At 37.7% G+C, this 27638-nt stretch overlaps 1 protein-coding gene across 1 annotated transcript in view; it reads right to left on the bottom strand.

Annotated features, from left to right (window-relative positions):
- LOC124158195 (dynein axonemal heavy chain 2) overlaps nucleotides 1-27638 on the bottom strand; it is a 58221-nt gene that overhangs the window by 25948 nt on the left and 4635 nt on the right. The window contains exons 4-9 of the mRNA XM_046533383.1: nucleotides 16813-16977; nucleotides 16621-16734; nucleotides 15891-16015; nucleotides 5492-5658; nucleotides 5243-5408; nucleotides 4345-4481 (exon numbers count right to left, since the gene is read on the bottom strand). Coding sequence (XP_046389339.1) covers nucleotides 4345-4481; nucleotides 5243-5408; nucleotides 5492-5658; nucleotides 15891-16015; nucleotides 16621-16734; nucleotides 16813-16977 — 874 coding nt within the window. The remainder of the gene's footprint in view (nucleotides 1-4344; nucleotides 4482-5242; nucleotides 5409-5491; nucleotides 5659-15890; nucleotides 16016-16620; nucleotides 16735-16812; nucleotides 16978-27638) is intronic.

Raw genomic sequence — 27638 nt, forward strand, 5'->3', positions numbered from 1 at the left:
CAAACTATATCTTGTTATAGTAGATGCTCATAGTAAATGGTTGGAGGTGGAAGAGGTAAGCTCAACATCAGCTAATCAGACTATTACAAAATTAAGTGCTTTGTTTGCAAGGTTTGGTTTACCGCAACAAATAGTTTCAGATAATGGTCCACCCTTCAATTCTGGTGAATTTAAGGATTTTCTAAGATGCAATGGCATTAAGCATACCTTATCGCCACCTTACCATCCAGCTACAAATGGTCAAGCAGAAAATTCTGTGAAGAATGTAAAAAAACGTGTTAACCTAGCTTTAAGGAGTAATGACAATGTAAATATGGCTTTATATAAATTTCTACTTGTTTATAGAAATTCGGTACATTTAACAACTAATGAAACGCCAGCTATGTTAATGTTTGGGCGACCAATCAGAACAAGGTTAGATCTCATTAGACCTAATCTTCAAAGTTATGTATACAATAAACAGAGTAAGCAAGTTGCAAATTATGGGGGTTGTAAGACGAGAATGTTATCTGAGGGTCAACCTGTAGTTGTATGGGATTACAGAGGCAGAAATAAATGGATAGGAGCAGTAATTGTTAAGATACTGAGTGCAGTATCATACTTGGTGAAATTAAAGAATGATGTCATTTGGAAACGTCATATCGATCAAATTATAGACCTAAATAGTGAGCCTCTCATGCCTTCAATTGTACCTGATAAGGTGATTCCACCGGAACAATTATTGTTGCCTAGAGTGACAGACGACAGGCTGTCGAAGGAGGGGGGTTCACCTCTGCAGAGCACACCATCTCAACAGTACAGTCCCAAGAATACACCGCCTCATCATTCTAGCAGTGAATACGCTAGGCTGAAGTCTGATATGCCTCAGCATGACGTCACTTCACCTAACTTAACTTCACGGCAATTAGTTAAATCTGATAGTCCAAAACAGAGAATAGAGAGGCGTTACCCTGTGCGAGAGCGCAGGCAGGTGGAAAGGTTAAACTTGTAAGCATTATATATTATTTGATGTTCATGCTTGTTAATTTGAATTTGTTTGTTATTGTGCATTGTATGCTTTATGTATGTTATTCATTATGATTGTTGTTTCTGTCGATTTCTATGATACAAGGTATTATTATTATTTTTTTTGTGCATTGGGAAGAATATTGTTTTTGTGTAGTAGTTCAGGTTTGCTGATGTTAAAGTTTTGTGGAGGTTGCTAAATTTGAATTTGTTATGAACGGTGGTCTTCGGAGTATGGGGGGAGGAGATGTGGTGTATTGGTGTGTTTTGTTGATTGAATTGTTATGAGTTGTCATGGAGTGTGATCCAGAGAATAAAGACAGTTCTTAAAAGTGGCTCCTTATATTAATGTGAGACATTACAGGTCGCAAAAGGAATGTTCCAGGCCACCTCACTGTAATAAGCATATAAGGTTGGGGAAAGAGAAATCCATTATTTTGGCGCGAACTTCAAGATTTCATTTAACTTGTTTGCACGATCCAATTAGGATCAAATATACACTGTTTTGTTCTATAATTTGTCGCCATATTGAAGTTAGCTTCATTATGCCCCTCTCAGAGAAGTCTTGGTCCTTCTTGGCGAAAAACTCAAGAAATCAATTTTCACAATCTTCTCTTAATGCCAATTTCTTATCACTCACAAAGTTTTTCAATGCAAGAAAAAGATTGTAATCACTTGGTGCCACATTCGGACTATACAGTGGATGTATTAAAATTTCCCATCCAAGCTACCAGAGTTTCTGGCAAGTTACCTCAGATGTGTGAGGCCTCACGTTATCCTGAGTGAACACAACACCTCTGCAATTGGCCTCTTCTGGTCAATAGCGAGCTTCAAATGGTCCAGGTGTCGATAGTAGAGACCCAGATTTAGTATTTGGCCATACAGAAACAACTCATAATAAATGATTCTTTTCCAGTCCCACCAAATGCACAGCAGACCCTTTCTGGACTTTAGTCCTTGTTTGGCACCATTTGAGCTGCTTCACCACGCTTTGGCCGCTATCGTTTTCCCACAATATTCTTGAATGTGACCCATTTCTCATCCCCAATCACCTGTTTCATCAATCTGTTAAAATAATGGGTCTATTTCGTTCTGTTTGGCTGAGGCTTCTCAGATGGAAATTTGATCCATCAGGTTTTTCAGTGTTAATTGGTGTGGTGCCCAAACATCGAGCTTCTTCTTGCATCCAGCTTTGTTCAAATGATTCATGACTGTTTTATGATCAATCTTTAGCTCCTGGGCAATGCTAAGACAGGTTGTCCAGCCAATCAAAGCAAAAAAATGCATACACAATTCCGTTTTCCAGGAAAATTAAAAAAAAACCCCAGGTTAATCTTACATGATTACAGCGACCGATGAGAATTTTAAAACACCTAAAACTACTTCAATACTTTTAAATAACATTATATGTATGTATTTACAAGGACAAAGAATAGGTTAAGTAACACACATTACATTTAAAATTTAAATTTATTCAATGCAAGTCAAGAAGTTGCTTCGACCTCATCAGTGGATGTTGATGTCACCTGGGATGTTTTTGAATCTTACTTAAGTCAAGAGTGCTAGATATTTCGATTCTGTTGTCTTGTCTGACATTCCAGGTTTCACTGCAGCTGTAAAAATTCTACTAAGCTACTACACTTAAAATTATGAGACACGCATACCAGACCAGAAAATGGGTGTTAAACTGGCAAAACCTTATGCAAAATGAATTTGAAATAAAAGATATTGAAATTCCAAGTAAGAGGAAAAATTTATGAATAATTCATGTATAATTCCAAGAATTAAAAATTTGCGCACAATTCTAGGTTTGTCCAGTTCTTCCAGTCACTGGACACCCTGTGAGACTACAATCATGCTGATCAGCATTGATTATTTTGGTGATTTTACTGATATTTTCAATGACTGGACTTCCTACGTAAGGTGCATCTTTAACATCAAAAATTACTGAATGGATTCGATGAAACAAAAATGCACATAATTAGCTGTTAAGGCATAGCAACGATAAACAGTGTTCACAATTTCACCGGCTTAGCTTGCATTTTTAATTTTTTCAAAGAAAAACTGTAAAATGTACCGAATTTTCTCTTTTTTGACTTCCATTTCGAACAGCCAGTACCTCACAATGGAATGGACAAAACAAAAAATAGCAGAATAATTTATTTATTGTGAAATGTCACCTTGAAAACGAGCATAAATATGAAATCGTTTGATCTTTCCTTTTAACAGGTACTTTGAACAAGATACTATCACTACAGCCATCTACCAACAAAATAATACCATGGAACCAGGTTAAAGTCGGGCTATTGTGGGACCCCCGCCATTATAAGAGCAATCAGGTGTACAGTAAATTGACCCTATGATTAGTATGTGAAAAAAATTCGTTTACATGAAGTCCTTTTGGTGTTGGCACTCGCCGTAGCGAGAGTTTCCATCGCTGGAAAGCCATCATTAATAGCCCCTAACCTCTGTAATTTCTAGCAATATGTTAGAAATGAAGTTAACATGGAGTGCTATTTCCAATTTTAATTCAAATCGTTTTTATTGCAGTGCCGTGGATACACCCATTGCATTTCAATTACATCGCGGGTGTAACACTCAAAATTGAACTTCTTTTTTTGAAACAACTGCAATTTTAAGGACATCATTATGCATGCATAGCTAACTTTTTACGGCAGATAATGAAGATATAACATTGGATAATAGAAAAATTGTTCTGAGGTAGGATTGTTCCACCACCTTCACCGTTTTTGCCTGCAGAAACAAATGCAATACGTTATTACATGTTACTTCTGCAAAAAATACACGCAGGAACAATAAGCAAACACCAATGGAAGCATTGGTAGCATGAAAATACCAAAATAATAGATTGATAACGTAAATGCACTTAGTACTTAGAAAAAAAGGCTTGATCGGTTGGGCATTGGGATAATGATTTACAAAGCTATGCTTTGCATGCTTTTGATTCAGTGCCGCACTTTAAAATTGAATGGCTAGTTTATTATTGAGGTAGGGAAATTTAGCGATGCAATAAACATCGCCTTTCTTCTGGATTTATGATTTAGTTATTGGATAGAAATATCTCCGTTGCCACACCAATCCTGTTCCTTTAGAAGTGTTGACAATTAGTTTATTGGCTATTATTTGCTCCACCTCCAGCAAAGTGACAATTCGCTATAGTGAGAGTTTATTTGGGCGATGTAATGTCTCGTTTTATCAAGGTTGCACTGTATTTCTTTTTCCCCAACCCTTTAAAACAGTAAAGGGCTCCAATTTTGATTCAATTCAAGAGTCATTGTTTATGCCACACCAATTCTAATCAGAAGCACTAACTTTTACCTTGCAAAACAAATCATATCTCTGCATATTTCCAAAACATCTCTGCATCGATCCATGAAAAGTTCGCAATGTTTGAAAATCACGCGATCATCAACGTCCCAAAATGTTTTCCCATGCTTGTTACAGGCATTGATGAGCTGTAAAGAAAAAATGAAAAATAGAAATTAAAGATAAATGGGTAGAATCCTTGAAGATTCCCTAATGATTGTCTGTCAAGTCATTGTTTAAACACTAATTTTCAGGAGGATATAATTTTGACAGCCTCCATCAACATTTGTTCCCAGTGCTGTCCATGAAACTACTATAAGATAGCAAAATGATACATCTGCATGCATTAATACAGTAAAACCTCCACATAACAAATTCAACAGGACCAGTAAAATGGAATCTTCATTGTGATGGGGTTTGGTATATGGAAGTGCTTCATGGGTAACATTGCCGCAGTATGAGTAATGAGATCTAGTAAGAGTGCAACAATAAACTGGTGGTATACTAATTTATGTACCAAGTGTCTGATTAAATCCATTGTTGGGAAAAGGAAAACTGGGTCTCGACGGTAAGCATGTTCAAATTCTGCATATCCCTTTGACACTTTGAGTGAGGCATGAACTAGGTTGAATAAAAACTATGTAGGTACATTCACAAATTGGCATCCTTCATTAGTGAGTGGATGTAAATAACATCCTCCCCTATTGCCAGTAAAGAAGTTTCATTTGCCAATTACATATCTCATAAAGGTTATCATAACTATAATTATGAGTTTTCTGAGCTTAGATATTTTCAAAGTACTAAGGATTTGAGGATTGAATATTCCATCCCTCGTAATTATGTACTGTTAAAAAATTTGGTCGAAAAAAAAGCATAAAATATCTGTATACTGAAAAATATTTTTCAATACCTTCTTGTATGTTAGTTGGTACTTCAAACAGCCCTCAATACATTCTTGTAATTGAGTCATCCCTCTTACTGCCTTCCCTTCTGCTATATCATCAATATTTACATGGGATGAGCATATATCAAGAACTCGATTACTAAGAGATAAACATATGGGAGTCATTTGGTCCCTGTGACAAAAGAAAGACATGTTAAAATAATTGACAGGTATGCAATGGAGTCATGGGATAAATGGAGGAGGACAGGCTGTTACCTCTGATTAAAGTATGAAGAACAATTCCATATAATTGACAATGCCAGAATGATGTTTGGTATTTTGGCAGGAATTTCAGCTGGACTAGTAATATACTCCAATCCTTTGCAGGGTTCAATGAGGAGTTCTAGAAAGCTCAAATTTCTTTTTGCTTCTTCAATAGCATTCTGAAATAAGAAAGAGAAATATTTGAGTCCACGATATCCTCCAATCACACTTTTATCATAAAGTTAGACATGAAGGGCAGAGAATTGGATGGGCCAAGCTCAAGGAGACATGAAAACAAGTATGTATAGTGGATTGGTTCATTGGAACCTTTCTAAAACCTGATTCACACAAATACAAGCCATGTGTAACTAAAATTTGTTTTGAAAACATGTGACTCTTACAATTAGAACCAAATTCTTTGTGGTGTTATCAGACATGAAATGAAATGTTACCAAACAAATTTCAATTATATAATTTTATCAAGTATTTTCATTCAAAAATTAGTTATTAAAATATACTGTATAAGCACGTGTAAGAGGTGCACCTTTTTTCCCAGATATTGCAGCCGAAAATGGGGGTGCGCCTCTTACACAAACTTCTTATCTTCCCCCCCTCCCCTTCACCGGTTGCAAGTTCAAGGGGAACTGAGTGGCCTTGGTTTTCAGCGTGAGTCAGTCATCTGAAACCCTGGGTCAAAATCAAGCGGCAGGCAGGGGAGTTTCTCCCTTAGTGACGTATTTTTAAAATGCTCCTGTTTGAATTTCTTGCAAGCATCGCGCCGTCACGTCGGTACCCCAGAGGTGAACATTGAAAAGATCGCGCGGGGTGATTCGCTCCGGAGCGCGCGCTAAATTTATTGCCACGAGTGGGCATCCCGCGGCATTTATACTGCATATAGTAATATTGGTGTCAAAACCTGCGGTTGAAAAAATTCGAACGAGTGTGCTCATTGTTGGACTTAATGGTGGATAGAAGAAATCGGATATGCTTATAAGTGAAGAGCGCTGAAGGAGAGGTCGAGGGGAAGAGGGCTCCCTCCCCTCCGTATTTAAAGCTACGAGCGAAGGAGCAAGGGAAGAACACGTCCGATCTTGCATGTGACGTCGTTACCTTTAAAGCGAAGGCGCAGCAATGTGATATACGCAGTTTGCGTTGCCTGAGTTTCCAGTCCGTCTCGTCTTGTTTGAATGCGCTTATGCTACGCTTGTTTCTTCCAAAATTGTGCTGTTTGGACAATGTTGAATATTAGTAGCCTTATTTTAGCTATAAATCTTTGTGTCAATCAATTAGAGCTCAAAAAACTTAAATGCTGTAAGATATACGTCGCGTTAGGTCTAATTCTTTTTATAACCTCGTGCGTGTCATACAATTGCTGAAAGATATCGAGATATCTTCGAGCTCAGAAGGTGACTCACGTAGCATTTGACATCCAGAAACTCGGGGAATTGAACCTGGTAGACCGAAAAAGGTCAGTTGGTGGAATGGAGTAGGGATGAAACACGTTTCCATTGTTCCCCTGTAACTTGATATTTTCCTGTTGAGTCTCGGAAAGGAAAAAAACGGCAGAGGCATTACCTGATGGAGAGCCGAGTGTAGTTCCGTTAGGCCCCTTGCACACTCACTGATTTTGGACGGCCGGTAAAATATTGGCCGATATTTTACCGGCGAAGCTATGCTTGCACACACGCCGGATTTTTACCGGTCAAACGATACGTTGCTAAGTTTTTGAGCCGGCGTCGGCGATCCACAGTGACAATAGGCTGCGTGTGGTCGGTACGTGTGCAAGCTCCAATGCTCTCCCATTGTTCACTATTGGAATGTGGACGGCCGATATTTTACCGGCCGTCCAAAATCGGTGCGTGTGCAAGGGGCCTTAAATCTACGACGTGGTTATTATCCTACGGCGCTGAGATTGCCCCGATTGTTGTTCAATCTCTTGGGAAAGCTCATGCCATTTGCCTGTCGTGTTTTGCCTTAAAATTTTCCACGGCTGCAATTCTATTGCAATACTCCTGCGAGAGCTTTTAAACAAAATTGTTCGTGAGTAGGACAAGCAATATAGAGCGATGGCGTATGCAAAGAGAGGATCGGAACTCTTTCTACTCCCTCTTATGCCGCCGCAGTTATCAAAATTTCCTCTTTCAAATAGTACTGAAAGAGGACATTTCGATAACTGTCGAAATTCCAGGCATACGTCTGCAACACCGCACGATAGGATAAAAAAAATGTCGCAAAATTTTTTTCTTTATAGCTTCGATCCTCAAAATAGGGGTGCGCCTCTTACACGTGTGCGCCTCTTACACAAGCTTATACAGTAGTTATTAAAATATATATGTTTGATGATTTTATGTCATACTTCAAATTCATTATACATATTAATGGAATGCTCCAATGTAATAGATCAGATATCATAATTTACTAACCATTCACTCTGGTCAGATATGTAAAATGCTTGATCTAAACATAAGGTCATTAAGAAAGGAATTAAAAGAGAGTTTTAGCTAAAATGAAAATGCCGAAAACAGATGGAGGCCCTACTCTATCATAAAAGTACATGTTTTGCTGGAGGAACGTCCTAGGGCTGAATTCCAATCCAAGTATACAACCTTCGTATATACCATGAACTAACTCAAGTATTTCATCGGGGAGTACCAATCCAGAATGTATGTACGAACGATAAAGGACTTTTACGCCGACATGGTTGTTTACTGACTATAAAACCAAAACAAATTGCTTAATGTTGAGTTGACATGAAGAATGTGCATAAAATTTATGGGTAAAAATAGTGATTTATATATAAATAACTGCATTAGATAAGAGCTGTGGGGAGTATAGCATGAAGATTAATCACGAGAAGACAAAGGTAATGTGGTTTCGTAAAGCATCACGAGCTAGGAATGTGAAACTCAAAGTAAAAGTTGGAGGAGAAAACCTTGAGCAGGTAGAGCAATTCAACTATTTGGGCAGCAGATTTGAGGAAAATGGATACAGCAGTAAGGATATCAGGAAGAGAATTGCGTTAGCAAAGGAAGCTTTCATGAACAGAAAGGATCATTATGCAAGAGTTTAAAAAAAGGCTGGTGAAGATTTTGATGTGCACTGTAGTGCGTTACAGTGTGGAAACATTGACACTTAGGAAGGAAGACGAGAGAAGACTAGAGGCGTTCCAAGCGTGGGTGTGGAGAAGAATGGATGAGGTGAATTGGACTGAAAGGAAGAGGAAAGAAGTGCTGACCATCTTGGGTGAGGAGAGGCAGCTTCTGGATGAGATACAGGGGATATAAAAGGATGGATGGAGTGAGTACATAGCAGGGAGGGAATGATGAAAACAGTGTTAGAGGGTAGAATGTTGGGTAAGCAAGAGAGGGTAGGAAGAGAATAATATTATTTTCATATTGAGTGAAAGAGATTAAGCCTTAATTTGAATTGAAGAGAATAGTCCACGAGGGAAGAGGAGACTGCCGGAATGCTTTGTGGAGCTACATGCAAACCTACCTTAATCGGTAGAATACTTCAATAATAATACAATAAATAACCACTTTAAGTACATTTAAGTGTTGCTTAGAGAATCATTGCATCTATAGGAAGGTTGGAGGCATCAATTCCACAACAGGATGTTGACGATTTTGATGTAACACGTTTCGTTGCATGCATTATTAAAGCATTAAAAACAGGTATACGAAAGAGACTTTCCTAACTATAATTTTGAAACATAATTCTTCATTATCTCCTGAGCATGTACTATCATTTGCAAAAGTCTTGCAACAAATCGAGCGGCGCCACTTTTGCTCCGCAAAGATTGTGCCCGGAAATTGTATGGTTTTCGGGTGTATGCAACATCCAATACTAGTCTTCATGGTTCAATGCATGGAGAACGGGTCATTGGGTGGGTGAGGTATTTTGTCATCCTTTTCAGTCTCGGGATTTGACCGCTTCCATTTAAGTGAAATTAATGTTCATGATATTCCCCCGAACACATTGTAGCATTTAATGCAGTAGGAAAGATCGAAGGTAATTCCTCGGAGAGATTTTAAAAAGTTGGTTGCTTGGCTCTTTTTGAGTGATCTCAGCTCTTTTCAGAGAGCTGGAAATCACGAGTCGTTCACTGTGAACATGGCAGACTTTTGTTTACATCTATCGACTCGGGTTGATGTTTTAATATAATATCTACGACATATGATACGAGGCAGCTTTGAAATTCCCAGTGTTTCATCGTATAAATATCTGAGCAAACACGTAAAATATGAATTAATTAAGCTGATCGGCATTAATCGTTGCGTAAGTAATAACACAGTTCTCCGACGTCCGTCAATCGGTAAAGATGTATTCCTTTCCACTTATTCAAAGTATGACGAGGAAAACTTAATTCCAGCTAAAAGTCCCATTTTTAATGATTGTCGGATTTCAATAGGTATTGTTTGATAATATGTTCTACTGCTGAATTAGTGTGAATGCGAATAATAACTCTAAGCTGCTATGGTGTTGATGATTAAGTTATCTTATTTAGATGCAATCATTTACATATACACTGATGAATTCGGGATAATGTAGATTACTTACTTAGCATTATTAATTGAATTATCTACTTGCATTAAGTAGGTTAAATTGTATTAGGAAATGTGTTTGTTGGCAATACGTTTTATGTTTAAGGCATCAGTGGAACTGCAGCACATTTCATAAAACCTTTCAAGTCGAGTAAGAAGGACGTAAGCAAATCCTAACAGAATTTCTGTTTGTAATGAATGTATACGCTTGCTTCATTAGAAATACAAATACCGAGTTTGAAACATAATAACATATACAGTGAGTCCTCGTTTAACGTCACTTACCGTTCCTGAAAAATTTGACGATAAACGAAATGACGTTAACCGAAGCATAATATCCCATAAGAAACAATGTAAAAATTGAATATCGGTTCCTAGACCTCACAATTCCTATGCGAAAAAATTTTGGCGTATCATCTGGGGCATTTTTTACGATGGGAATGCCAAACTATGGCATAAATACGAGTTCCTGTCTTCATCGACGACAATAGCAGCAGTGACGTAAATCCTTCTCCATTTTTGTATCTTCCCGCGTTTGCTTTTCGGCTTCGCTATAGTGCGGTCCAATGAATGCTACCAGACGCTACAGACCGGGGATCCGGTGCTCCGGTCCATAGGCCCTACCATGGCCTCTGGTATTAAAGGTGGCCATGGCCATGGCCCTACCCTCGCTACGAGAATTTCTTTTCGAGCGAAATCAAAATGGCGGAAATGAGCGAGGGCGGGCAAACTGGGATTATGAAATCGAAGAGATGGTTTTAATTGCGAATTGAGGTGGGCGGGCGTCGCCTGGGCATCATCATCGCTGAAACATCGTCGCAGTAACAGGAACCAAAATTATTGTGAACATTGTTCTCTTGGACATTGTCGTGGAAATATCTCTGATGCTAAAATTTGCCAAAACCGTAATCGCAATTAACAATATACACACCGTTATACACTTAGAATAGACTGACCGTATTACCGCCCACGAAACAAACAACCTGTAAAGCCTGCCACTTCGCCTTTTTTCTCGCGCGAAATTTAAAATACGTGACGTTATCGCGAAGCGAAGGGACGATAAACGAATCACGGTCGTAAAATTTTCGTGACGTTATCGCGAAATGACGTTAAACGGGGTGACGTAGAACGAGGACTCACTGTAATTATAACTTTAAAAGACGATACCATACCGAAGTCGCAGGTGACAACATCATTATATTCCTATTGTATATACTAACCAGCCGAAACATAGAGTATGCGAAAGCCTCCGTGCTCAAGTTATAATCATATAAACGAATAAAAGAAAAATATACCGAGAAAGTGATTATTTTTATCAAATTCGTTCAAGTGAGAAGCCGTAGCAGAAGCACATGAAGGAGCTCAGTGTTACAATAACATCAAATAATTAAAATTATCTCGTAATGATCTTGAGCTAGAAACAGCTCAGTGGACAAACATTCGGGCTAGTAATAGGAGGGGCCCGCGTTCAAATCCATCCCGTGGCCGAAAATTTTTATCCTCCGCATAGCCGTATTTTATTTTTAAGTTTTTTATATTTTTGAAATTTATGTTAAGAGGGTACCAGCTGTTGAATTTGAGCATCTTTTGCAACAATTTCTAATTTAAATGACCGTGCGACGGGAATCATGCGTAGTTAGCGCGGTAGGACGAATCAATTGCGTTTTCTTGAAGGAACTCCAATCAGAATCACTGGTGAATGTAATTTCTAGTGCTATTTGGTTTCCTTTACAGGTCCGTAACTGCTCAACATTATTAACCTTTGGAATGAGAACTATCGTAATAATCTAAGGTTCCATATACGTAATTTCTTAAATAGATCAATTTTATCTGATTAAAAAGAAAATTATGATTGATATTTTGCAGCGATTATGATGTCCGTCTATGTAGTATGCTGCCTATTTGTCATCAACTTGTCGCCATCTCCTACCAAGTTAATTTCTCCAGTAAAGTTTTTCAGAACAATTTTACCCTTTTTCGTTTCGTAAATGAGGAGTGACGGAAACTTTTCTTAGAGATAGAAAAAGATATAAATTAAGTGAAAAATTTTACTTTTAAACTTTAGGCTTCAGTATTCTACAATCAGTGTTTTTTTAATACAGTAATTTTGTTGGAAAGGGACAGAATGTGAGACTTATAGCTGATCTACTAAGTACAATCCTTGGAATAACCTATCAAATGGTATTCCTTAATCGTGCACGCACCACGGCGCTTATTTTTAAATATAGGAAAGGCTTATCTTGAGGTATTTATCAACTATTTTTCTAGTGCGTACTTTCTTCAAGCAAATTGTGGCATCAACATGTATATGATAGTGCTACAAATTGGCCCTATTTACACTATTTTGGAAGTACGTGAGAATCACTTACGGCCTGCAAGTTTTACTCAAGGTAACCTACGTCCTCGTCCCTGGCTGGTAAAGTTGCGATAAAGATGTAGGGCAAGACGAGGTTCAGGACCTATTAGCTGACCAAAACTATGGCCCGGGAGCACCCGATTCAGCGTTAAGAGCTGAGGGAGCGGCTTAATTATGCGCAAAGTATTTTACCTCCCTAATAGATGCGCAAAGTATTTCCCTCCCTCAATCAAATCAATCAAAATTCCATTTTTTTCCCGAAGAAACATTTCCATCGGTGTAAATATATTTATCCAATGAACAAATTGATAATTAATGAAGAAGAAAGATTATGGAGCTATCTTTATCAGCTTCAGCCTACGTAAAGAATTACGTTATAATACGTTAAATATTGTGGAGACGACAGAGTCGTGTTTTTTTCCGGAAAATTGCCGGTTAATTTTTTTTCATTTATTAATTCTTCTATATCGAACAAATATTTCAACAACTTAATATAAAGTCTCCTGAACGACGTTGAATCCCTAAAAAAAAGGGTTACGAGCGAGTTGATTTCTGTTCCTAATGGCGAAATTGCCCGGGCCGGCCTTATGGGGTTTACTATTGGAAGCCAGGCGTCATAGGTACCCACTCTTTTAACGGGTAAATATTTTCAATTATCTACTCCAGTCAACTACGGGTACAAAAATAATCTCAAACGCCGCGACGACTTAACAACATCTACACTCGTTTACTCAACTGAACATCGTAATGATTTCCTACGTCTCACTCCCGTGTCACGATGACCCGTTCGTGAGTCGTTCCCGAGCTACCATGAAGATTCATACGTAGATAGTGATCATTCAAACTTAATGGTGGCCAGAAATCGACAATGGAGCGAAAGTGGCGCCGCTCGATTTGTTGCAAGACTTTTGCAAATGATAGTACATACGCGAATGCAAGAAATTCAACCAAAACAACATATATCTAGTCAAAAATGTTGGCAGCTCAAACACAAAGGTAAACCTCCAAGTCAAAAATAAGGTGATAAGTTTTCTATTGAAGCCTCTTAGGCATAAGTGCATTACTTTTAAAATCCATTTTTAACCTAAAAGTGATGCTTAGGTTCATAAAATAATATTTTAAGAACAAACAATAAGGCCATGCATTTGGCCTACATCCAACATGTCTCTTAAGCATGGCCAGTACAGCTCTGTAGTACGTTTTCAGCTGTACCAGCCATTCTACATCATATTTTGGTCGATAAGTTTGCACACAGCTGAAAAACATGATGTTGATTCCAGAAACTGGGGAAATTTAAGTACACCTGGTTTACCCCACAGTGGATTGGAATTCTACCAAGGAGTGTGGAGCAGCTCGCTGAGACAATTTGGTTTACAAACATATTCTACATATATAATACTTATCAGTTGTATTAAGATATAAAAAGCCTCTACATGCTATATGTTTCATTTTCCTATAAAAACAAATGTATAACTAGATATTTCACAAAAAAAAGATTACAAATATTGACTTTGAACAAATTCATGTGCACATATGATTCTTATTGTATCTAAAATTAGCAAATTGAGGGGACATGTTGCACTGAAAAATTTTCTTAATACAACCATGGCTCGCTTAGCGCAAGGGATGCATTCCATAGGGTCTTTGCGCTAATCGAATTTGTGTTATTCGAGACCATTTCAACATAGGGAAGATAGGGATGCATCGCTCGTACAATAGGTCTTGGGTATCGCATTTCCCATAAACCACAAATATTCCAGTTAATAGCCTTAGAAAACCTTATTTATATAAACATTTATAGTTTCAAATATCTTTAAAGATAATAGGTATGCATTCAAAGACTTTTTTCCCATTCAAAAATATAAGTATGCATGGGCGTACCCAGCAAGGGGCAGGAGAGGGCAGCTGCCTCCCTAGAAGCAAAAATCGCAAATATCCTTATGGAAAATAATATTTTTTTCAAGCAAATAATTTTAAAAACTAATAAAGAGCTGTTACAGCTTCCTTAAAATGTAGGTTTCATTCACCTTTTCCATAATTTATTTGCTACACCTAACAGTAATTTCTTAATTATATCCTATCAACTGTGCTATATTGTGCAACAAGGCATATCCGTCAGTCCCAAAAAAACCTACCAATAGTTTGATATTAACAACTTTTAACAGAAACTTATAGCTAGTCTTTCAGCAAATATCAAATGAGTGATTCTCTAAGGTAATAGACATTTCATTTTGTTTTCCTTTAGGTTAAAATGATGTAAAATAATTTGGAAATTTACATAATGAACTTCCTGATCAATTTTTCTTGTCTATTAATTTCTGTTGACAAGAATTAATTGGAAACCTCTTTATCACAATTTATGCAAAAGCTATGACTTCTTTTAACTCTAATGCCTATATGCCACAGTGGTTAATTGCTGCTATCATCTCCCCTCTCCATTAGAAAATGGATCGCTCCACCCTGGTTCATAACAGCAGTTAGCACAGATTGGGAAAAATGTCAGTAGTGTTGATGGGCTCACCAAGAGTGGGGATGAGGGGAAAAGAATTGCTGAGTTCTGGGTCCAGAAGGGGCTCATGCCATTTGTGGCCAATGGCCATGCCAGGCCATTTATATCTGAGTGATGTCAGAGGCCAACATAGTCATGCCAACAAAGCTTTTTTTGGGGGACATGAGTGTTAGCCCAGTTTTCCCTTCAGCTTCAACAAGAGACACAGGTGTCAATCAGAGAGCTGTCTTTACTTTTTCATCATTCCAATTGCTTCTACCTCACTGATTTTGATTAAGATATAATAACCTAAGCCTATGGTGATAGCGAAGTAGAGGTTAGGAGTTGCATCCAGCAATTTCCATGCACTTCTTTTCAATAGAATGTTTGCTGTGGTTTATTTAGTGCTGTCAATCCTTTTTCTCTAATATGAATCAAATAAAGACGTATTGATGAAAATTTTGGGGAAATTACAGAGAATAAAATGTTTACCACAGCTGATCACATAGCCAAAGTCCCAGCTAAGAAATCCCTCCATTCCTACCAGCAATAGTCGCGATTGTTACCCAGCTCTAGTTGTCAATAAGGAATCACACCTTTAAGAGCCTTCCACTACTTATGACAAGGATTTTTTTACACCTGAAGCAGCAAATGGCTACAAAACTTTGTCACATGTTATCAACACTTCTTAATAATTTTGCACTGTTCACTATAACCAATATGTTGAAATTTTTATTGCATGGAAAAATTTTTGATTATTCCAGAATCAATTTTTCCAAACGTAAATTCTTGATTGGTCAATGCATAGCTAAAAATACACTGTACATGTATAAACATGAACATGATTTACGCACAGAAACTGAGGAATACCTTATAATTAAATAAAAAAATAAGACAGATCATCAAAAGTTGTTCCTATTTGAAATATGTGCCTATCATCACCCATCGAGTGAATTCTATTTATGGATCAAATTATGAATATCAAAAATTAAATCAAAATAAGCCACCCTCATGCCATCTCACCACTAATCCAGGAACAATAGTGATAAGAGGTTCCGTAAATGATGAACCAGCATTATTTAGTGCCCTAATAATTTTAACGACACTAGGAAGTTTCAGCTGGTGCTCAATCCCACACAGGTTATGTACTGAAAAGAAAATAAAGAGATGAGAATATAATGATCCCAAAGACAATGGTTCATAGTTTCTCTGATTAAAGTTTTATCAGCATTAGAAAATATCTCAAATAGCAAGAGGAAATGAGGTTTTCCAGGGTCAGAGAAAAACATATCACCTCATAAAAAATGCCATATTTTGGATGGTAAATAAATCAAACAGAAAAGGCTCTCTTTGAATGTAGTTCAATAAAAATTTTACAACAAGGCTGGTGAAAATTAAAGTACAGTGTAACTATGTATTCATTTTTTTCTAAACAACCACAAATGATTAGAAATATGTACCCATTCCCAATGTATTTTAATCATGAGAAATTTAAAAATTCTATCTTGGTTCAATTTTCTGTTGGCTACTAAACAGAGTTATACGCGGAACAAGTCAAGAACTTTTGGTCGAAATCATCGAAAAACAGATATGAAAACCAGAAAAATATACCAATCTTGAAAATGACAGCTGGTTGAATCCCAACTCAAAATGGTGGCAAGGTGGTCACTCAGCATCAAAGAAAAGGAAAATTAGGTTACTGGACATATAAGTGCACTCTGTGAATTTAAATTGGCTTAAGGATAAGACTTACATCTTTTAAGCCATATGGTATAAAGATCAGAAGGGTTTCTGAGACTTTCAATGAATCCAGTTTCATTCTCTTTCAAGACTTTTTCAATTTGTTTAAACCAGCGGATGGCAACACCTGAAAAAGTGGCTGTTAGTATTAAAATATATTAACAATAGGCAACAGAAAACCATAAATATGATCATACATACTTACTTTCCCATCTTTTAATTAAATCTACATTATTAATAGCTTCTTCCACAGACTTTTCCAGTCCATCATTTGGTAAATACAAAACAGTCAATCCAAATTTTTGGAAATGAATCACTGTTAGGTTACCTAAAAACTCATGTAAAGCCATGCAGATGTCATTTTTTATAACTTTATGAAGTCAAGGAAAATTTAAAAACAAATAAAATCATCATTTACAAGTAAGTACAACAATCATATTTTTCTAGCCACAAATTCTAAATGCTCACTTCCAAATAAAATTTTCCATATATGTATGGCCCATGTGCCTTCACAAACATACATACTTAAGTAACTTCATTCTGTTTGATAGGAATTTGCTAGCAAGTAATATAATATTATGATTTCTGAGGGGTGAGCCACAACTTCAACATGCTAGCTTCACAGCAACTTTTTCTCACATCATCTTTTTACTCCCTAAGATAGAGGTACACTCCAGTAATTTTATTTGATTCCTCTTCTATTTCAAATGAGATATTGATAACTATCTTTATTTTGTTTCAACTGCTCAAATTATCATTTTTTGGCATGTAAAATTATTGGTGGTTAGTCTGATCCAATGGGACTCGTGCAGCTTGGCTGATTCTGACGGAGCTTCAAGTGTCATCCCTAAGAAGTTCCACCAAGAAGCCTCATTTGAAGGGACAAAAAAGCTGTCATATAGATCTACCACTCAGCTGTGTTCAAGTCAGTCAATCATGATAATAAAAAAAATGATGAGAAGCATCTACATTGCTAGGCCATTACATTAATGCACTTCTATTTTACACTTTTAGATTAATTTTTCATTAGAAAATATTATGTAGATATTGGGTGGATTCAGCCAGGCTAGCACTCAGCTATTTTAGTAAGCAGTGCCGATATTTTCATGCCAGGTTTGGGTGATCACCATGCTTTAACCAAGGGAATGACACCACACATACTTGAAAACAGTTTCAGGCAGAACTGTGGAATGCAATACCAAAATGGGCATTGCGGCAAACATTTTATTTAACGAGTTAGATGATGATAATGAAAACATTTGAAAACAGGGTGTCCAGCCAATCAAAACAGAAAAACTCACGCATAATTCCAGGTTTTCCAAGGAAATTTTACAAAATTTCAGGGTAATCTTACGTGATTACATCGATAGATGAGAATTTTAAAACACCTAAAATTACTCCCATACTTTTAAATAATAATATATTTATTAATTATCATTTTAAGATCCAAATTTAAACTCTCAATTTATGAATGCTTCACTTGGCACCTCATTAAATTTGTCATAATTTAATGAGTTACTACCATGCCTTAGTGCAAGGGATGCATTCCTTGGGGTCTTCACGCTTATCAAATTTGCATTATTTGAGAACATTTTAACATTCGGAAGATAGGGATGCATTCCTGGTAGCATAGGTGTATAGGTCTAATTTCCTATAAACCATATACATTCATATTATTAGCCTTACAAATCCTTATTTATAAAAACATTAATAGTGCAAAATATCTTAAAAGATAGTAAGCATGCATTCAAAGAATTTTTTCTCATTTAAAAAAATTCATACGTGCTTTAGAAATTTATTTATTTATTTATTTCCATCGCCCCGAAAACAGCTCACAAGGCCTTTTACATCGGAGGGTATAACATGAAACAACAACTATCACACACAACCATGCCCTGGATAGTAGGGCGGATCGGAAAAATCGATTTTTTTCAAATCCATCTGGCCCAATGAAAAAAAGTTGTGGGACCGATCAAAAATAAGGCCTGAAAAATTTGAGACCTCTAGGTGAACCCCTGACCCTCGCTCAAATGCTATTTAGGGGGGGAAGGTCGAAATTCGAAAAATTTAGTATTTTATGGTCATTTCCTATAGATTTTGCCGAGTTACTGCCCGTTTTGGGCAAAAATTTCGTGCATTTTGACGTATCTGTCACCGTTTAGCCACAAAATGCCTAATTTGAGTCCGCGCCCGCGAAGAAAATATTCCAACGCCCACGCAGCGTCGCGGATACAAGAGCCGCAAGCCGATCCCCTCCCCGCTCGCTTCTACCCCTCCCACGCCTCCAATACAGCAAAATTCATCCCGCGTATGCTGCTAGGAGGTCATTTATCTTTGATAATATAAATCGGAAGATGGTAGAAGGTAATAAAGGAAGCTTAGTGAGACGACTTGTCCCTTATTAGGCGCCTCGTCGGGGTTAAACAAATCGATGTTACCAACTTTTAGAGAAGCGATGAAATATTTTTAGATCCGAGAATGCAGGAAAGGAGCCTACGGTCCATAAAAAGGCCTCTCGAGTGGCTATGAAGGTTTGCCAACTTCGGATATGCGCTCCAATTTCGGCTTTGTCCGACAGATGTGATTAAATGGATTTAGTAGTACAACAGGAAGTACTAAAACTTACGGAAAATGCGAACAGGTCAAAAGTAGGGTTATTGCTTAAGTACAAACCTGAAGCACTTTTGAAAGAACATTTGAAATTATGCGATATTTTTGCGTGTAAGTGCAAGAAGGAGCATAATGTTCCCCCCAATGAAGAAGTATGTTGAGAGAGCAGTGGACGAAACTAAAGATGATGGCTGCTGGATTGAGTCCTAAAGAAACTCGACAACTTAGGAAAAAAAGATAATCGTCGGAGAGCGTTGAGTCGACATCGTCAATTCTTGTGTGGGAAAATGGTATCAAAAATTTTCTTCATCAATTCATCCGAAGAAAATTAAACTGAAGAGAAATTACCCGATTTTTATCTCTACGTTCCTCATCAAATAAAAATTCAGGACTAAACTCAAACTGGAACTTCTGCGTGGAAAATGCGTCTGCCAAATGTGATAGAGGTATATGCAAGAACCAAGAAACCAATGATCGTCCCTCAACTTTAGTTGACGCAAAAATCATAACTTCGTAAGAAACATCCAAGGTAGTTTGCAAGAATTACTTACGTAGACAGAAAAAGATGCTTATTATTGTAAATACGAAAAGAGAGGTATGAAAGGGTGTCATCAAAGGGCTACATTTTTATGGAGTGAAAGACTATACTTTTGTCTGATGAAAAAAGGCAAGAGTACTTATCAATCCAAGTTTAGAGGGGAATGTGTGATGTTAGTTGAAGAACCAGGGTCCCACTTTTGGGTTTGCCTCCCCCGTCGGAGGATTAGCAAAAGTTATAAAATCTGCGATCCTCGATTCCTTTCCGAGTGAAAATTAGATACACAAAAATAAAAAGGATTTGAATGCGATGGTGAATACCGCCCAAAAAGGAGGCATCATCCCTATGCTACAAGCATAATTCCAACATCCCTTGCTATGTGAGTAAACTCTTCTCGGGATTCCCACCGGGTTAATTTTTCCATAATGGCAAATGTTTCAAGCTCCAACTCGGGGCTCATTATCAGGGATAAATTTCGTTGAATCCCGAGAAGAGTTTCCCCACATCATTCGCCGGGAAAGCATCAAATCATATTTCATCCCTTACAGAGGTCTATTTGCTAATTGCACTAAGTTGACTTAGATTTGCGGCATAAACATTGGGAGGGCAATCTAAGGACCGAATTTTGCGTTGTTGCAAGAATGCGTTTGGCGGCCGATCCGAGATTTTTTAAAGAGCTGGATTTTAATATCAACTTAAAGGACTACTCGCTGATGACATGTTGGAGAGAGACCACAGTACCTCCGGCTACATCTGACCTTAGTGCTGTGGATTTTCAAAAATCTATTGATGAACTTTCAAATTTGAAGTTAAATATTTCTTTTTATTATAGATACGGACGAGAGATTCGTGAAGAAATTCACCAAAACTTGGTTGACAACATCGAAAGACGAGGAATGACACTGACATAAGAAATACAGATTGGAAAGCAGGTAATTGAAAAATTCTCTCGTGATTGTTCCTCCACAGACGATACTGAAACATTAAATATTTATACTAACGAAGTAAGACGCACTTGGTGTGAATTTTGGTGCATTTGGCGCGTGGGAGAAGCTTGCGGGGAGGGGACGCGAGCGGCTTTCGCCCAAAATCCATTTAATCACATCTGTCGGACAAAGCCGAAATTGGAGCGCATATCCGAAGTTGGCAAACCTTCATAGCCACTCGAGAGGCCTTTTTATGGACCGTAGGCTCCTTTCCTGCATTCTCGGATCTAAAAATATTTCATCGCTTCTCTAAAAGTTGGTAACATCGATTTGTTTAACCCCGACGAGGCGCCTAATAAGGGACAAGTCGTCTCACTAAGCTTCCTTTATTACCTTCTACCATCTTCCGATTTATATTATCAAAGATAAATGACCTCCTAGCAGCATACGCGGGATGAATTTTGCTGTATTGGAGGCGTGGGAGGGGTAGAAGTGAGCGGGGAGGGGATCGGCTTGCGGCTCTTGTATCCGCGACGCTGCGTGGGCGTTGGAATATTTTCTTCGCGGGCGCGGACTCAAATTAGGCATTTTGTGGCTAAACGGTGACAGATACGTCAAAATGCACGAAATTTTTGCCCAAAACGGGCAGTAACTCGGCAAAATCTATAGGAAATGACCATAAAATACTAAATTTTTCGAATTTCGACCTTCCCCCCCTAAATAGCATTTGAGCGAGGGTCAGGGGTTCACCTAGAGGTCTCAAAATTTTCAGGCCTTATTTTTGATCGGTCCCACAACTTTTTTTCATTGGGCCAGATGTATTTGAAAAAAATCGATTTTTCCGATCCGCCCTACTGGATAGGGGCAACCTACCCAGGCGGGACTCGAACCCGCGACCTTCGGTTTGGCAGGCAAGGACTTTACCCCGCTGCCACCGAGGCCGGCAATTCCCTCTTTTACAGCGAAAGGGTTAACATCTAGGAAAGAAAGCTCGCTATCTCAGGGGTAATGTCAGTTCGTAATGCATTATCGGCAGTTGACAAATTTTCAAACCAGTCTAAAAACAATTATTGTGTCACCTAGGCCCTCTTGTTCCTCATCTAAATGACAAGCAAATGCTACTTTGAATACTATTTCATTTCTAAGAGAGTTTGCGAATGATGATTCATTACTGGCTTTCATTTGAAGTCCACTGAGGCATTAGCAGCTACATGAAACAGTTTTTAAATGCCTTGAAACCTGGCACAGGTTTTTCTTCCCTGAAAATGAATGAACAAGATTGCATTCTTTTCTAAAACTCTCTTGTCTCATTAACATTAAAAACTAATTGAGCGGGAAAGGAACTACTTTCAATGACAGCTTGGAGTTAATCAGAAAATGTTGTGGCGACTGTGCTTTCAGCACTTGCAGATTCACCTGATATCGCCGCACTGAAAATACCTGCATGCTGTTTAAAATTCTGGAACCAACCGGAGCTTCCACTAAATGTCTGGGAGTGATTACCACCCTCATCTTCTTTTACAGACTCAAATATTCATATGCAATTAGGCCACCTCCACCAGGCTAAAGCTAGTGGGGTGATGGCAGAGAAAGTTTCTCGACACTTGACTTTCCCTCAGCCAATCAGCAGACAGTAGGCGTGGCCTCAGTTAGTCGCTCTCAGACCTCCATGGAGTTAACATTGTGAATCTGCTCGTGGAGCAGTGTTGCCAAGCCTCTTCTTGCATGTCTTTAAGTATGCCTTTCACCAACGGTGCCTCATTCAGCAAAGTAGCTGACGATGTCATGGGCTTCTGTGAAAGGATTATCCTAAATACCTGCCAAATAAGTAGTATATTGGCACCGTGCTGAAATTTTCAGTGACGAAGTTGGGTGGCTGTGTACATTTGGCAACATTGACTTCGCTCCTCCTCTATCTCTCAGTACTAACCCTACTCCATTAGCAAAGCCTTCCGAAGTGTCCGGCTCTCACGAAAGCTCACCCGTAAACATAAAGCGAACAGATTATAATTGAGGACCCACTGTTTGAAAAGGAAAACAAACTTGATTTATCCTGAAAATTATGCTATTTACACATCAAACAAGTGAGTGAACGTTGCATATCAATCCAGGATACATTCAGCATCTAATAATTAACTCTAAGACATTCAGATGCTAAAAATAAAGAAATGGTAACCTATAGGCACTAAAAATGTCAAAAAGGGGTACTTAAAATAAGCACTTACAATCATCACATTTAAGATGATTCTGTTTCTATTTTATAGGTTTTACACGGATCACACAAACATCAAACCTTTGACTCGTTAGACAAAGACATTCTTGCAGCTAAAATCCATTGCATTGGCTTTTCTACTTCTGTTGTTAAATGGATTACTTCTTATCCCTCGGATCGGAAACAGAAAGTAATTGCAAATAATTTGGAATCCTCTTGGATTCAACTTTCTAGAGGAGCCCCACAAGGCTCCATCCTCGGTCCACTATTTTCACTTTACATTAATGATTGCTCATCAGGACTAAACTGCAAGTGTCACATCTATGCAAACGATTTACTAATCTATTTGCATTACACAGTCAATAATTTAAGCAACAGCTTGATGTCTATCAATGGTGACTTAGCATACCCCCAAGAATGGTGCAATATAACTTCCTATGCATAAATCCTAATAAATCCCAAACAATACTACATAATTGGTTACCCAAGAATTTTAGCGAGAGTGCAATCACTTTATCCCCAATTAAAATTTAAATATGTCATCCCTAAATCTCTTAATTCACAAATTGTATCTGTTTTCATATTACCTTTATTTGAATATTCTGACATTGCCTACCAGGACCTTTCTCAAGAACTTAGTCTTAAGCTTCAACGTTCCATGAACTGATGCATTAGATTCATATTTAACTTACAATTTTTGGACCATATAACTGATTGTATTAATAAACTGTCATGGCTGAAACTTGACTCTTGACGCTATTGAGGGGTTAGGTGGAAGAGGGGACTTCTTAGTCTCAACCTGGCCCAAATAAAGGCATTTTATTATTACATATAACTTGATATGATCTATTACTTCTGTGATGAAATAACACTTGTGTGGTGTTAAATCCAAAATTCCAGGATAAGTTGGTGAAAGCTTCATCCTACTGCAGTGGCAGCGCGTGGGTATACGCATGTTAGCAAGTGCACACCCAAAGATGAATGAATTATATAAGAAAACTATTCCTTTGTAACGAGAAGGATAAAAATCCTGTCTACACATGCAAGAAACATAAAGCTCCGAACATTACAGCTATCCCCTTTTCGAATTCACCGCTCTACAAGTGTGCGATCCCGTGGCTTCGCGCCTGTCGCATATTCAGTTTATGCGATCGCTTGAGGGTGCTCGGGCGGGACGAAGTAAGCGGGGGGGTATGCACTGTTCAAATGGGTGATGGGAGCAGACTCAAAACGATGCGAGTGCGCACGCGCATATATTTGGTAACTGACTCGCAGGTAGTGTAGTGGTGTAGCCACTACCTGCGCCCAGGATTTTAATCAGTCTGCAACAGAGTCATCTGTATGGCCATTTTCTACACTACTTCCTCATAGCGTGTAAGAAAAGGAGAATGAATTTCATCTACCGTCTCTTGTAAAGGTGTGTTTAGAATAATTATTTTAATGCTTGCTAATATTATTTCTGTACATGCAATTTTAAGTGTAGATTGTACCAGTGATATGTTTTACTTACTATGTATTCTATTACGACGAAATATGATGCTCATGGATTAGGATTAACATATTATAATTAAATCATCCTATATCTGCTCTAATGCACACCCTAGTTAAATTACCACCAGCCGCCACTGTCATCAGGTAAAAATTCTCCTTTGATTATTGCCATAAAATACATTTCCCCATTAAAAAGTCTTCTAACTCACCAATGGATTCCCATCCTAGGTTTGTTTCTCTGATGTTTTAAATTATTCAGCAATGAATTTTTCCACATGTGAGAGGCGTGAAACATGTTTCTATTTTTCTCATGTAACTTCGTACATATTTTCTTTCGAAGCTAAGGTCTTTGTAATACGATCCCTGTGCAAGCTGGGACCTTTTGTTTGATTTCGGAGAAAAGGAAAGCATCAGAGGGGGGAGGAGAGTGCTGAATGGAGGGGGATAGTGGATCTTGGGAAATGCACTAATGTTACTATCCTACGGCGCTCAGCTTCTCCCTATGGTAGTTCAATTTCCTGGGGAAGATTCACACTGTGTCTGTTGTCATTAGCCACATATAACACATCATAAACACTTCATCTCATTTTTGTCAAACGATGGATGCGGGAAAAGTATACGACGTGACCGCGACCTTCAAACGATCAATCAGGAAAACGATGCTTCGGGGAACAATAAACGCAATAAAAAATTACATTGTCTTTATGGAACTTTATTTTGAACCAGGAATGGCGAACGATAAATGTGGGAAAACAATCAATGCGAAAACGATAGATCGGGGTTCCACTGTAACTGCCAAATTGGTCAAGCGATGCCATCACTAACAGGGAGAATACACTAATATGCAACAAAGAAAAATTTTGGTAAGAACTCTGCCTTGTCCTTTATTGGCTCCTCCAAGGATATTGACTATGGAATGGATGAATTGCATCGTGAATATTGTGCAGCCTCTGTTGACAGTGGGCTACATTAACATACAAGTAAAAAATGGACTACCCTTAGTGATAACAGCTTAATAGCAAAGAAGAAACCTGGGGATGTAATGCAATCAACCAAGCCAGTTAGGAATAGGAATAGAGGGAAATCTCTTTTCCCAAAATGATTCTAAACAACCAAAGCTCTGACAAAAAATAATGGTTTTATTCAGAAAAGTGAAGTGCAAGACATGTGGTGAAGAAGAAGCTAAATTGTAATTCCTGGTACTAAAAATTTAGGAAAGTCCATGAGTAGCAAAGTATAGTTTTTTAAATACGTATCTGTGATACAAAACAAACGTGAGAATATGAAGAGAAGAGTGTTTCATAATAAAAGGTACTTCTGCACACCTACTTAACCTCGTTGCGAAATACTACAACACCAAAAACAGTTCTAAGGAGTTGTAATTTACATTTAACTGGCCATTATGCCCTTCATTACTCATATTCTAACAACAATACAGGCGTTTACCAAATCTAATTGTCAAATTAGAGTCCAGCAAAAGTACTTTCATATATTGTCCTCGCTTTTTTATTAGCCAGAGTTCACTTTTCATCTTCAATCATACGTGGGCTCCTTCTCAGATAGCAGAATATTTTTGATGATGAATCACTACAACAAGTGGGCATAATTAGAGTCCAAGCAAATAAACAAACGTCCTTTGGAAAAAAATATGCCAATTAAGGCATATTAGGGTGCAATTTAGGCCAGTATCAGTGTATTTGAGTGCGGTTGTGGAAAATAGTCATTGAATATTATCATTATAAAAATACAGAAGTAAACTAGTTGGGGCTTGTCCATCGTAAACCAGCCAGAGGTGTACAGAAAATGATGGCTATTCATCAAATATTTTCCATAGAGCAGGTTGTTTCCTAGCACAATTAGAGATACTGCCTCATTATTCACAGTTTGTTAAAGACAAATGAAATTGTAAAACGCCAGAGCAGTTTGTATAATAGGCTCTGCTCATGCGCATGTCGTGAAATATTTAAGTAAAAAATGTAAACTTTACTTTGACTTTACAAGCTTTGTACACGTTCTCAGTTCAAATGCCTGCCATAAGCACTCACACACCTACAATCATTCCTTTCATCAAATCAGTCAGTCCAGTCGATGTAGAGGCATGCAAAGTGAAGAGCTGAGTAACAGTATGCCCATGCCAGAAGAGGGAGAGTTCCCATTTTATGGCAGGGCGCTCTGGTGATTTCACATATCGCTCAACCAATTGCAGTCTCCCATTTACAACCCATATCCTCCCTTTCCTACACAACACTGTCACTTTCACGAGAATAGGGAGATTTCCTTTTATTTTTTCATTGCTTAAATCAAAAGATTATTACTCCTGGATAGCGTATTTCTTGCTTTTACATTTTTAAATGACGATATCTATTTTTGTGATTAACCCGGCAGTAGTCGTGCCCATTTTCCAAACATAAACGGTCGCGTGGGGTGTCTCTGACACCCCAAAAGATTTTCTTCAATTTCTTTCAAATAGTATATATTATTTAAAAATTTCACATCTCGACGTATCCTTTGTTTATTTAGGAATGGATATACTACATATTTCAAACCAAAAATTCAACTTTTATTATTTTTAAGAAAATATTTTTGTATACCCTATTTTCCAGTAGGCAGTCCCAGTTCCTCCGGAAAAATTGCCAACTTTTTTTTGTTTCAGCCAAAGAACACAATTGAAATGTTGAGATATAAATACATGGAATATATAATTTTATAAACATCAATCACTGTATCTCATCATATTTTCAGCGTCGACCTCTATTTGCCTTACGTAAATACTAATAAATGTACTAAAATAATTTACTTATCGATATTGAATCGATTTCCCAGAATGTATTCTTGAGGAAAAATTTACGATGATATTACGGTCACTTATAACTATTGAAATAATCCTGTTACAAATTATATACAGCATTGGAAAGGTAAACTAAGAAATATGTAGTCCTCAACAGAAGTTCAATTTTGCGCTATTGAAAAGTTTTATTGAATCTAAAGAATGTAGAAAGTAAATCATGTAAACTATTTACTTACTTCTAAAAACTTCTCAAAATTTTCATCAAATGTGTACCACGCATTAGTTTCTAACACAGTTCACAGTATATTTTTGTTTTTATATCTGTTGGAAAAAAACACATCTTCCAAATTTTTTTTCTTGTTTTCTCCTCATCCTTTTCTCCGGCTCATTTTACGCATATTCCTCTATTTTTCACGTCTCTAGAGATTGTGTTCAATATGGATCTATACTGTAAGGAAAAGTTAAC

This window comes from Ischnura elegans, chromosome 4 (assembly GCF_921293095.1).
Source record: "Ischnura elegans chromosome 4, ioIscEleg1.1, whole genome shotgun sequence".
In the NCBI taxonomy this organism is placed as follows: Eukaryota; Metazoa; Arthropoda; class Insecta; order Odonata; family Coenagrionidae; genus Ischnura; species Ischnura elegans.